Source organism: Schistocerca nitens, chromosome 1 (genome assembly GCF_023898315.1).
Source record: "Schistocerca nitens isolate TAMUIC-IGC-003100 chromosome 1, iqSchNite1.1, whole genome shotgun sequence".
NCBI classification, from domain to species: Eukaryota; Metazoa; Arthropoda; class Insecta; order Orthoptera; family Acrididae; genus Schistocerca; species Schistocerca nitens.
The window spans coordinates 1,063,111,737-1,063,126,178 of NC_064614.1; the positions used below are offsets into that span (position 1 = coordinate 1,063,111,737).

Here is a 14,442-nt window from a genome sequence, read left to right on the forward strand (position 1 = left end):
TAACAAGATCACTGTGAAATATATCTTGTGAAACATATTTAAGTGGCAGTTTTCAGTTTTCTTTGTCCTTATTTCATTTGTTTAGCATAAATATGATATTCTTCAACAAATTGTTCCCCGTGTTTTTGTTTTAAATGGCTGTAAAATTTTGATGTTTAATTAGTCCGCCTCTTATTATGAACAACCTTAGATGAGAAACTCAAACAAATTAGCCCCAATATGTTTCCTGCTCAAACTTTCAGTCTGAAGTCTAAAAATCCTACTGTCAAATAGGGTCAGTGACAACTGTGAATCTAGCTGCTTGATGTTGCTGTTTTAGGAGACATCTGATTTAAAGTCTGTCAATGTTGACTATTACCAGCTAACAAATCCTTACTTTGCTAAGTCATTTTGAAGCACTAATAACACAACAAAATTGCGTAGTTCTATCAAGTGGAGCCACATCTCTCACCTTCAGTGACCTTGGTACAACTGAGGAAGGTACCGCAAATTACTCTGTTGGCTATATTCTTACATTTGCCTAGTTACATACAGTGTTTCTACATGTTGACAGGGGAAGGACAGCAGTGTAAATGCTAAGGCCATTCAATTAGGTTATTTTTATTACTCTGTAAAACAAAGAAAGCTCTGCACAGCCCAAAGGTTGGTATGAACATCATGGTGGCTTTCCCACAGTAGGATGACCAAAAGATGCCCCCTAACAGTTGCATGACTGCTTTGTGAATCTGCCTCAACCAATAATGTAACATTGTTTTGTTTATGTCCCTATTGCAATGCCTCAGTGCTGTTACCACTCTATAAATAACTATTATTTTCACCTGGCCATTTGCACTTCAAATTTAATAGCTGGCAACAATGCTGCCAGTTCTCGGGGATCTTCTGTCACTAACTCTCCTACAGACATGATGCTACTGAAGATAGTATTCCTAAGACCTCTAAACTGACTTTCCAGGTTGTTACAAGAAGACCAGCATTTAACAAGGACTCAGAACATAGTGTAAAGTGGTATTTTTCACATTTACAAATGACTGATCTCTAGTAGGTCCTAGGATTTTTTTTCTGTTGCTCATCACTTATATCCCTTCCAGAAAACTCGACATATTTTGATTTGTAGTATGGCACTTATTCACTAAGCCACCAAGTCATACTGCCATAACGAATAATTCAATATTTATGAAACAGATAGCTTGCTGTGCCTCAGAAACAAAACTATAAAAAAAAAATGTTTTTGTAATCTATGTTGTTTGTTAGTTGACTGAAGAATAAAAAATGATAAGTAACAATTAATTATTTGCCTTTGCAGAGACAAATAATCCTTTTATATGCAAATAATTTATTTGTATGTATAAATCTTTGAATTATTCGTGTATTCAAATAATTATCACACAGAAATTAATTCGAATAATGTCTAGTGTGAGTTTCGGGGAAAAGTGAAGTGTATATCAAAAGGATAGGCAAATAGGAAATGAAGGTGGTGAACTTGTCACAGTAGACGAGAAACTCAAATCTACTGAGATTGAAACTGAAGCTGCATGTGAGATTGTTTGGGCAAGACTCAGTATAAGGGGTGGGCATAAAATAATTGAATTCTTCTATCGCCCACCTGACTCATTTCCTGATGTAACCAAAAACTTTAGAGAAAATATCAGTTCACTTGTACCTAAGTTCTCCAAGCATACTGTAATAATTGATGGAGACCTTACTTATCCAACAATTAATTGGGAAATTATAGTTTTGTTAGTGGTGGGCATGATAGAACAGATAGTCAAGAACCTCACTCATAATGGAAATATTAGGGATCTAACGGCAACAAACAGAACTGAACTCTTTGAAGATTCCCTTACTGAAACTGGTATCAGTGACCAATACATGGTTATGGCAACAATGATTACCAAAGTACAACACACAACTTAAACAAGCAGAAAGATATATTTTCAGTAAACTAGATTTTAAAAAATCAGTAGTGTCATATCTCAATGAGGAACTTTAAAACTTTCAGCACAGAGCAGGAGTATGTAAAGGAACTATGGCTCAAGTTTAAAAGAATAGCTGACCCTGCACTGGAAAGATATGCACCCAGTAGCATAGTTCATAGTGGGAGGTAACCTCCATCTTATAAAATCACCGTAAAGAAACTTCTGAAGACAGAGAGATTACTGCATAATAGGTGTAAAACAAAGCATAGGGCTACAGATAGAGAGATGCTGAATGAAACGTGACTGGCTGTCAAGAGAACAGTGAGTGATGCTTTGAGTGATTACTGTAGCAGAATATTGTCAAATGATATTTCACAAAATCCAAAGAAGTTCTGATTGTATGTAAAGGCTGTTAATGGCACCAAAATTAGTGTCCAAGAAACTTAAACTGAGGCTAGAAAAGCGAAAACTAAAATGCTGATTTCAAATGTTCCTTCACAAAGAAAAGCCCAGGAGAATTAACCCAATGTAATCCTCGTACTACTGAGAAGATGAATGAAGTAAGTATTAGCATCAGTGGTGTTGAGAAACAGTTGAAATCGCTAAAACTGAACAAAGCTCCAGAGCCCAATAGAATCCCTGTCAGATTCTACACTGAATTTGTGGCTGAGTTAGCCCCTCTCCTAACTATAATCTGTTGTAGATCCCTCAAACACAAACCTGTGTCCAGTTGTTGGGAAAAAACACAGGTCACACCCGTCTACAAAAAGGGTAGTAGAAGTTATCCATGAAACTACCATCCAGTATCCTTGACATCAATCTGTTGTTGGATCTTACAACACATTCTGAGCTCAAACATAAAGAGGTTTCTTAAACAGAATGACCTCAATACCAACCAGCATGGATTCCAACACCATCGATTATGTGAAACGCAACATGCACTTTTCTCACATGATATACTGAAAGCTTTGGACCAAGGTAGTCAGGTAGATAGAGTATTTCTTAAGTTCCAAAAAGCATTCAAATCAGTAGCATACCTGTACTTATTGTCAAAAGTATTATCATATGGGGTATCAACTGAAATTTGTGACTGGACTGAGGACTTTTTGGTAGGGAGGACACGGCACATTATCTTGCATGAAGAGTCATCATCAAGTGTAGAAGTAACACCAGGTGTGTCCCAGGGAAGTGTGTTGGGTCCCTTGCTGTTCATGTTGTATATTTATGACCTTGCAGGCAATATTAATAGTAACCTCAGACTTTCTGCAAATGATACAATTATCTATAATGAAATACTATCTGGAGAGTGAGCGAGCGAGTGGGGGGCGGGGAGGGGGGGGGGGCACCTGCAGAAATATTCAGTTAGATCTTAATAAGATTTCAAAGTAGTGCAAAGAATGGAACTTGCTTTAAATGTTCACAAACGTAAAATTGTGCACTTCACGAAACATAGTATCTTATGACTATAATATCAATGAGCCACTCTTGGAATCAGCCAACTCATACAAATACCTGGGTGTAAACACTTTGAAGGGATATGAAATGGAATAATCACATAAGCTCAGTCATGGGTAAAGCAGGTGGTAGGGTTCAACTTATTGGTAGAATACTGTGGAAGTGCAATCATTCTACAAAGGAGATTGCTAACAAGTCACACATGTGAGCAGTTCTAGAATACTGCTCAAATGTGGGACCTGTACCATGTAGGCTTGATGGGGGATACTGAATGTACACAGAGAAAGGCGACACAAATGGTCACAGCTTCTTTTGATCCATGAGTGAGTGTCACAGAGATACTGAAGGATTGAACTGGAAAACTCTTGAAGATAGACATAATCTGTCCTGAGACAGTCTATTAACAAAGTTTCAAGAAACGGCTAGGAATAATGACACCAGGAATATACTACAACCCCTATGTAACACTCACATAGCGATCGTGAGGAAAAGATTAGGCTGATTACATCATGCACAAAGGCATTCAAACAATCGTTCTGCCCACACTCCCTAATAACTCGTGCAATGGGATCCATCCTCTGCCATGTGCCTCACAGAGGTTTGTAGAGTGTAGCTGTAGATGTAGAGCTCTGGGTACAGAGGAATGTCGCAGCTCAGGCACTCCAGTTTTGTCAAATTGTGCCCAGTCATCATTTGGGTCAACCAAAGAGGCATCTGTGTGTTATAAAATATCTTGGATGCAAGACATGAGGAGGAAGTTGTGACTTAGATCTTTCCTGACGAAGATCAATTAATCAAAATGTTGAGAGCAGTGTGTGCCAAAAAATGAGTGCTGCATACTGCATTTGCTTTCAGCAGCAAGGAAGGGAGGAAGATTATATTAATACCTCATTGATGATAGGGTCATGAAACATAAAGCACATGCTGGATTGGACAAGGATGATAAAAAGAACGTTCCTGACACTCTCCTAATGTGATTTTGGGAAACCGCACAAAAACTTAACAGAATCTGTATGGGCAAAAGGAGATTTGAACCATGCATTTCCCAAATGTGAATGAAGTCTTAAACACTATGTCACTTCATTCAATTGCTAGCACAAACTTTCGTGGAAAAAACAACTATGAAGTGGTTATGACAGAAGCCAGATATTTACATACGGCAATATGCTTTCCTTAGCATTATTAAAGTAGAAAAGATGACTAAAGTGTGCACAGGAACCATTTTTACTGACACACTGACATGGGCCTGCTCACAGAGGTAGCAAAATAAACATTTATGGATCATTTTACAATCTTAATATTTCAGAATGCAACAATCCAAATCTGATCTCATAATTTTCCCCCTTCTCCTACCAAAGGAAAAATAAAACTACCCAAAGGTGAAATTTTGAGGATCCAGGAGTGGCTGTCTCTTGCTACAAGCATTTCCAGAAAATTTTCACAACACACACAGAACCTTCATAAGTGGCTTGATTAGAGAAATACTGCAGTCAAATTCAGGAAGGGTTTTCTTGAGAAGACGTGAAAGTAGGTTTATGAAAATTTTGGAATTCACATTATGCACTAAATTTTCAAAGTGACTTTTACTCAGGAAAGCAAATGAAATATATAACTCAGTTACAATCACATCCTCACTGAGGCTCACACGATAAAGATGTATTAAGGTACATATTTATTTAAAGAAACTTATCATAAATCATTAGAATGTGTTGTAAACCTCTGATTACACTCACCTCAATGACCTGCTCAAATAATTCACTTTTGATAAGTGTACTCATTGCCTGTACGGCATCTCTCTGACTGGCATGGACAGTGTCCGACTTGAAAGAAGTTTCAAGTGATCCAAATAATAAATCACTGTAATTTCTTAAAAGTTTGGATAAATTTTCAAGCAAGCAGTTCAGAGCTTCTGGAGGTAAATTGGCTTTCAGAATTTTCATCAACTTTTCCATCGTTGTCAAAAAAGTCTGATGAGTTTCAGCAAAATCTGCTCCAAAACCCATTTCTGTGGGCTTGATTAGACAACATGATATAAATTCCCATAGCTCATTACTACTGAGGAAATCACTGGGGAAGACTGGTTGAAGTTGCTGGCTTGCCTTACAAACTATAAATATAAAATATAACAGTCTTTCAGTTGCTACAAACTTATATCTTCTGTAATTTTCAACTTCTGTTGGAGTTGCGGTGGAACACAGATCGTCATCTGCCCCTTTAAGGCCTAATTTCTTCACAAAATAAATTGCTGCTTGAAATATCCTGAAAACAAACAAGGATGTAAAATTAAGTTACTTGAAATGTCTAAAAGCTTATGAGCTATAATAATCTCTATTTTTGATAATGTTGGTATCCAAATTTCTGCTGGAATTTATTTACATTGATAATATCTTTAATAGAAAGTCTTTAGGCTGGACAGGAATTTATCCTTTCAATTGAATCATTATACCCCTAACACAATAACTTAGTAACATCTCTTTTCCTACTTACTTCTAAGAGCCTATATTCAGCTATAGCATAATGTTTACCATACTTCACAACAAGTGCAAGAGTATATTGTATCAATGAAAAGAGAAAAGAACTTTCTCACCAAGGATCCACGAGTTCCCTTTACCAACGTTAAAATAAATTTAAATATTTTGGTACAGGTTATGGTTAGAAAAGCTTAACAGGTAAGCACTATTCCATCATAATCATAATTACTTATCACAGGACGAGAAAGTATTTGATCATAAGTTGTGATGTATCAAAGTTTCAACAGTGGAGAATGAGAATTATCTTTTCAGTCAAATCTGAGTATCCACCAAGTCAGTCCACTCAGCAGATTAAAAATTACCAATATTAATAACAAAACTTTGTGAAGAAATAATAAGCAGTCAATAAGTTACAAAATGGAAGGTTTACTTAAATCTCTGGAGCATGGTTTCAATGTTTATAAGATCATCACCTTCGGAAGAATATTAGTGGCAACCCAAACAGGTTAACAGTGGAGACGACAATTATTAAAACTTACTGGGTTACATGTTGTAGCAGTTACTGCATTACATGTTGTTAGCCGAAAGGCGTAAGTAAAATACAAAATTTCACCTCCATAATGCTAAAAGAATACCCATTGAGTAATAATTCACCAATGTACAGCTCACGCACTCTTCACAAGGATGGTGCACTTTAGTGAAAGAACATTATGCTACAGGTGCTAAAAATGATGAAATTAAAACTACAGCAATAAAAATCATATCATATTTAGCCGTGTACATATGTACAAATAATAAAATGGCAATAAGTAATGCGCTACCATCAAGAAAATCTTACTGTAGTAAAACCAAATTACATAAACTGTTAGTGTAAATACAGTACTATACAATACAATAAGATCACAGAGGGAGGAAAGAGGGAGAATTGGGAGAGGGTGGAGAAGGGGGAGGAGACATTAACTACATTTGCAACTAAAAAACACAACATATCTGAGACACTGACCATCAAAACCTCAAGAAATACATTACCATAAACAAGGAAGAAACAGGCTATTTTCATCATTAACAGACAAGAAAAATGACATATCCAACAGTCAAATGATCACATGTAACTCGTTGTCGTTGTTCTGGTCTTTAATCCCGAGACTGGTTTGATGCAGCTCTCCATGCTACTCTATCCTGTGCAAGCTTCTTCATCTCCCTGTACCTACTGCAACCTACATCCTTCTGAATCTGCTTAGTGTATTCATCTCTACGATTTTTACCCTCCACGCTGCCCTCCAGTACTAAATTGGCGATCCCTTGATGCCTCAGAACATGTCCTACCAACCGGTCCCTTCTTCTAGTCAAGTTGTGCCACAAACTCCTCTTCTCCCCAATCCTATTCAATACCTCCTCATTAGTTATGTAATCTACCCATCTAATCTTCAGCATTCTTCTGTAGCACCACATTTCGAAAGCTTCTATTCTCTTCTTGTCCAAACTATTTATCGTCCACGTTTCCCTTCCATACATGGCTACACTCCATACAAATACTTCCTGACACTTAAATCTATAATCGAGGTTAACAAATTCTTCTTCTTCAGAAATGCTTTCCTTGCCATTGCCAGTCTACGTTTTATATCCTCTCTACTTCAACCATCATCAATTATTTTGCTCCCCAAATAGCAAAACTCCTTTACTACTTTAAGTGTCTCATTTCCTAATCTAATTCCCTCAGCCTCACCAGACTTAATTCGACTACATTCCATTATCCTTGTTTTGCTTTTATTGATGTTCATCTTATATCCTCCTTTCAAGACACTGTGCATTCCGTTCAACTGCTCTTCCAAGTCCTTTGCTGTCTCTGACAGATTTACAATGTCATCGGTGAACCTCAAAGTTTTTATTTCTTCTCCATGGATTTTAATACCTACTCCGAATTTTTCTTTTGTTTCCTTTACTTCTTGCTCAATATACAGATTGAATAACATCAGGGAGAGGCTACAACCCTGTCTCACTCCCTTCCCAACCACTGCTTCCCTTTCATGCCCCTCGACTCTTATAACTGCCATCTGGTTTCTGTACAAACTGTAAATAGCCTTTCGCTCCCTGTACTTTACCCCTGCCACCTTTGGAATTTGAAAGAGAGTATTCCAGTAAACATTGTCAAAAGCTTTCTCTAAGTCTACAAATGCTAGGAACGTAGGTTTGCCTTTCCTTAATCTTTCTTCCAAGAACATAACAGAGAAGTGGCTTGATTTTTGTGAGCAAAATGTTAAAAAATTCTATTTCTTGTAAGAAGTGCTAAGAGGTGCTGCTTATTATTTCTTCACAAAAATTTAATCCTACAGTTGCTGCTCCAGGCACGCACAGAACTTTAAAATTAATAAGAAAGTAGCTGTGAAGTCTCAATACACAGTGTTGTACGAAAGGCGAAGAAAATTTTATTTTTTTTGTAGGTATTATTTCATAGCGGAGTATGATATATATTTCTCTATTATGTGCATGTATCACCAAATTTTACTGCAAATTGCCCACACTATTGCAAATTATTAGCATCAAGTGCAAGACTCAAGTTCTGTAAAAACTTTCAAAGTTTTATAACAATCACTTCAAGCCTGCTTATGATGATTATTGCTATTATTATTATTATTATTATTTTTTTTTTTTTTTTTTTTTTGAAAAATTCGATGAATACATTAGATGAACAGTTGACAGAGATCAGATTAAAGTAGAAAGGGGTGCTGAGATGTCTGACTTGATTGTAATGGGGAAAGTTGTTACATAAGAGATAACAATTAAAATGCAACAAAAACAGATAGAGAATAAAAACACCAAGATGACATGGATATCTAAAAACTTAAACAGCGTTTACTAAAATACAACGAGGTCCACTGATAAGGCACAGGGAAGAAATGACGTTCTACATATGGATGAGAGAGCTTAGCGTCACACTTGTAGGTAACACAACCCCAGGAACAGAAGAATAAATACACAACTACGGAATATATACCTACTTAGCAATGATACCAAGATGATAGGGAATGGCAGCGCAATGATTCAGGCAGTGAAATACACAATAAAAATAGAGATTTTCAACATTTACTTTCCAATCAGATTATACATGATCTGATCAAGACTATTCAGACTCCACTACATAATGCAGAAATGAACACTTTATGTCATGAGAGGTGGGCCCGCCAGAACAAAAGGAGGCAGGAAGTATTGTGTTCTCAGTAGAGAGGCAGTAACAGCACAATGGATTGACCAAGAAAGCTTAATGACTTCACATGTGTACTAGTTACTGGATGTCACCCATTTCCTGTTGATGACTGGAGTGAAAATGTGAGGGAACAATTACAGCTAAACCAAGACTTGGCAGAACTCGTGTATGGACTGACAGGGACTACTGAGCATTGTGGAGGGTGGTTGTAAAAAATCACATGAAATCAGCTGAACGAAACACACACGAGTTCCAAATTTCAACAATGGAAGGGCAGAAAGAGTGATGCCACTGGACAGTGGATGACTGAAAACATGTGATTTGGAGTGATGAATCACACTACACCTTGTGGCAATATGATGGAAGACCTAGGGTTTGGTGAATTCCTGGAGAATGTTACCTGCCTTGATGTGCGGTGCCAATAGTGATGTACAGTGGAGGTGGTGGTAGGATATGGAGGTGTTTTTTTTTTTTTTTTTTTTTTTTTTGTATTTTGGGCATAGTCCCATTATTGTGCTTAGGAAGCTCCAAATGTAGAAGAATATGAGCACATTTTACATCCTTGTGTACTGCATACAGTAGAGGAGCAGTTCAAAGACAATGATTGTTTATATTAGCACAACAATGCACCCTTTCATAAAGCAGCATCTGTGAGGCAAAGGTTTCTGGACAGCAACATTCCAAAAGTGAATTAGCTTGTCTAGAGTTCTGATCTGAGCCTATCAAACACCTTTGAGATGAGTTAGAACATGAAGTATTCTGATAACAATGAATTGAGTATTTAGGTGACTCTCCTTTGCTGTCATGCATCACTTATGCCACTACATTCCTTACATCAATTATCACTTTCTCCCTATCTTTGAGGTCATTAACATAAAATGTGAGTAACTTTTATGGCTGAGATGCTGCTGCAATGTAATTAGAAGAGTACTACTGCAGAGACTAACACATTTCAGGGAATTGTGCTACCATCTACAGCTTTTCTGAAAGTGAATTGGAGAGTGCTTTTGGAATATACCTCCCGCTTGATAAGCAAATACTGGAAAACAGGTTGCATTCAATTACCATTTTTTTAAATACTATTAACAGTGTTTCAACACAGTGATTGAATACTTGGTACTCAGAGACCACATAGTTGTTTTATTTCAAGCTGTGAAGCAAATAACATCAAAGGCTGCTCAAATAACATTTACAGTGCCTACAACTGGAATGCAGTAAAATGAATAAGGCAAACCTTCCATTCTGTAATAGCAACACACTAAGCTGCAGCAATTCTTCCTCGATAAACCATATATAGCAATCAAGCCTTGCTGTTAGAACAGTTAGCCACTGCTGACTTCTTTGGAGGTTTTCGAAGTCTTCAGAAAATTCAAGTATATGGCCAGCATCACAAATCCTTGTTACATAAGCCACACCTTTTTCAGATACAAGTTTTGAAACAAATTCTTTTGTAGTTTTTACACCTGCAATTAAGAAAAGCATGAACATAACATAAGTTTCAGATAATGGAGACACAACATAACTTCACACACTGTATTAAGAAGTTGCTAAACTTGTTTGGAACTTTTACATTGAATGATCATATGATACTGTGTAACATACAATTATTGCAAAAACAATGAAAAAATAATATTAAGGCATTTTACTACTGAATACAAATATGACAGAAAATGCAAGATTACTTAATAACAAAATTCAGCAATAAAAACACATTCAAGCTTCAATTACTCCCATGAATATTCATATGCAACAATTTATGAGACAGCTTATATAGTGTCACAATGATTCTAAAATTTAGAAAATTACAAGTGAGTAATATAATTTAGAAAATTACAAGTGAGTAATATAGTGTGTCTGAAAATAACCCAGTGAACATGTACTGAATTGCAGCACTTACATAGAACAAATATGACTACTAATACAAAAATGACATTCAGTTATAAAAGGACAAAAAACAGGTAGACAGATGGTGTTTCTGTGGTTTGTACTTTCCACAGCTATTAGCAAATCATTCCAAGCAAATTTCAGGAACAGTCTCTAAAATTTAAACATCTTCCTCACTTGCTGCTCATTAATAATAAACTGAAATTAACATTTCACATAGTAACAGTGTTATTAACTGAAAAGAATTCAATTATCATTCATTTTGGGAGGGACACATTCCATGACTGTGTTACCATGAACTGAAGGAACAAAAACTTGAACAAGATTGACACAAACTCTGAAATATCATATGAAGTGAAGAGCATGGCGTTGGATACAGTATACAGCAAAGCAAACTGATAGCATCAGGAATGAATTCACAGACATTTTCAAACTTCTAAGCAACATAAAATAATATATTTTAGGCAGTTTGATACTGAGGGAAAAGTACTGTCACACTCCATCTTTGGGTCACTGGCAGCCCTGCACCAGGTGAGACATGAATTTTTGCACTTTTGTAAAGATAAGTTATGTAGATTGTAATAACAGTCAGTTTAGTACACATTACTCATTAAATACATGTATTAGGAGTGTGTTTTTAAGCTTAAAATTAATGATTTACTTTTCCTTACGTACTACTCCAGAAAATGCGGAAAGCTCATAAAGTCGGGTTTGTAGCCATATTTTTGTTCACCTTTTGGCACAGTAAACTTAGAGAATCCCATTTAACTGTTATTTTTTCCCTCCCGCAATTTCAGTAGAGTATCTATTCATCATTGAGTTTACATTTCTGTAAAATAGTGTATATCTTAAGTGGTTTGATTTAGAAACCTTTGCATCAGTAGTTTGTTTACATACAGTCTGCATACATTAAAATTTCATTAAAAGTTACATTCAACTGTCAATAAGTTAATTAACAGATCTGCAGTTTGTGAGTGCAAAGTTCATGTTGAAAGTGGAAATAATTAACTTTTTTTATCGTATGTCATACTCCTGAAAGACTAATTTACAGGCCTAATTTTGTGGCTCACACATAACGAAACTTCATTTAGTATAATGTGTGTTAAGTGATTTAATTATATTTTAAGCATGTAATCTGTGTTGCAAAGAGTGATGAGTGTGGATGTTGCTGTAGGATAGTCAGAGAGGGAATGGTAAGTGTAGACTGTGGGCTGGAGTTTCATTTGGGTGACTGACTATTTAGGGAACTGACTGGAGAACTCAATGAGGCTCTTGTACGGCTCTGCAAAAAAACACAAGAAATCGCTGAACTGGAGACAAAGATTTGTGCCCTTCAATTTGAATATGAACATGTGAAATTTGAACTAGACAGGTTGAAGGGGAAAAAAGATCATGTAAACTGGGTAAAGGTAACAAGTAATGGGTGAAAGGTGAACAGTTCTTCAACTTCTTCATCTGCACTGGAGGTTACAGTATTGAATAAATTTGATTTGTTACCTGAAGCAGGATGGGAAGAGCCTCATTCAGCTACAGGTTACAATATGGTACATTCAGCTACAGGTTACAATATGGTACAGCAGACTTCTAGCAAATAAAGTAAGTGTAGCTCAGTAGCAAAAGAGACTAAAAAGAAGAGAGTCTTGCTGCTAGGTAGTAACTATGGGAGGGGTGTAGGCAGATGGTACAGGACAAATTAGGAAGAGCATACAGAGGTAGCAACTATACACGCAAAAATAAGATTTGTGAAGATCCTACAGTATCATAGCCAGCCCTGGATTAATACTTCTGTGAGCCATATGAACAATGAGTTGAGCACGCTGTTGCTGACTGAAATGAAATATCAAACGAGTACAGTGCCTGTTGCTACAATTGGGAGATAGGGATATATACAGCAGGTTAGATTACTTCATCAAAATATTAAGAGCACTGAATAAAATGGTAGAAGAGCTTCTTGTCTGGAAAATTTAGAGAGCTCTGAAAAGATAAACATCCTGCACCTATCTAAGCACCACCTAACTACAAGGTTAGACAATTCACAAACATCAAGACAAGTACATTTTGTAGTGATCAGCACACAGAAGTGTGTGCTTATGAACTAATAATTAAAAACAGTTCACTTTTCATTTATAATTGGAACTGTATATATATATAACCCACTGGGAAATTTTGAAGTGTTTATGAGGAACGTGGATTCCTTATTACGCTATCTGTCAAAAAGCAGCAAGCAGTCAATAGTCTGTGGTGACATCAGCGTAGATTTTAGAAAGGATTCTGATAGGAAAAATGATCTAGAAACCTTATTTGGATCCTACAATTAGAGCTCAATAATTAACTTTCCAACATTGGGGGGGGGGGGGGGGGGGAATCAGTGAGACTAACTGATAATGTTTTCTTTGTTGAAGCTCAAAACAAGAAAATAACTGTTTACCCAGTAACATATGCTCTCTGATCATGATGCAACGTTAGTTAGGATATGTAAAACAGTGCTTTAATTACTGATACTCCACAACAAATGTTTCTAATGATAGTTTACAAGAGATGACCTGGATTGAAATTTATAATGAACCAAATGCTAACATCAAAGTTAATCCAGTCCATGATAAATTCATATCATCATTTGAAAACAGCCTTCTCTATCAGGTTATCAGAAAGGACATTAAACAGTGATGTAAAAACCCAAGGATCACTAAAGACACTAAAGCAACTTGTGCAAGGGAAAAGGGGAATATGTCTGTCAGCAAGAAATAGTAGAGATCCTGCAGTAGTTGTACACTACTAAAAACCACTCAAAATTAATAAAAAAGGTTATTAAAAAATCGAGGAACATGCACATAATGTCCAAAATTGTTCTTTCTGACAACAGACAAAGTTATGTGGAATTTACTGAAACAAGAGGCAGGACAACCAGCCATCAAACAGGGTAACATTACAATCGACCTGAATGGAAAGGCTATAAATGGTGGGTCACAGCCGGCAGATATATTTAATAACCTGTCTTAAATATAAGAGAAAGCATAGGGACAAATGGTTCAAGAGAAAAATCACACCAGTATGTTGAAAAAGCAACTCTCATAAAAATTCAACCATATGAAAATATCACTTACTTCTTCTGAAATCAAGAAAATTATATATTCTCCAGAAAATATGAGATCATATTGTTTTGATTGTATTCTCAATAGAGTACTAAAGATTTGTTCCTATATATTAAGCCCTGCGTTATCTGAAATATATAAAGCATCACTAACTCCAAGCTATTGTCAAACCCCAACACAAGAAAAGTGATTAGAGAGATGTCAATAATGTTTCTGGACATTGAAAATGCTTTCGACTGTCTTAGGCACAACGGCCTTATATGCAAACTAAGCGAAGATGGTTTCCTGGATGGACTCCTATGTCTCATACACTCATATCTAACGAACAGATGTTTCACCAACGACTTGCAGGGCAAACAATCAACACAACACAGTATCCAAGCTGGAGTACCCCATGGAAGCCCATCTTGTTCAACCTG

The 14,442-nt window shown here is 36.4% G+C and overlaps 1 protein-coding gene across 1 annotated transcript in view; it reads right to left on the reverse strand.

The window, feature by feature from the left end:
- LOC126226731 (DNA-dependent protein kinase catalytic subunit-like) overlaps positions 1 to 14,442 on the reverse strand; it is a 563,510-nt gene that overhangs the window by 304,297 nt on the left and 244,771 nt on the right. Inside the window, exons 21-22 of the mRNA XM_049942233.1 lie at positions 10,282 to 10,510; positions 5,105 to 5,630 (exon numbers count right to left, since the gene is read on the reverse strand). Of these exons, the coding sequence (XP_049798190.1) occupies positions 5,105 to 5,630; positions 10,282 to 10,510 (755 nt within the window). The remainder of the gene's footprint in view (positions 1 to 5,104; positions 5,631 to 10,281; positions 10,511 to 14,442) is intronic.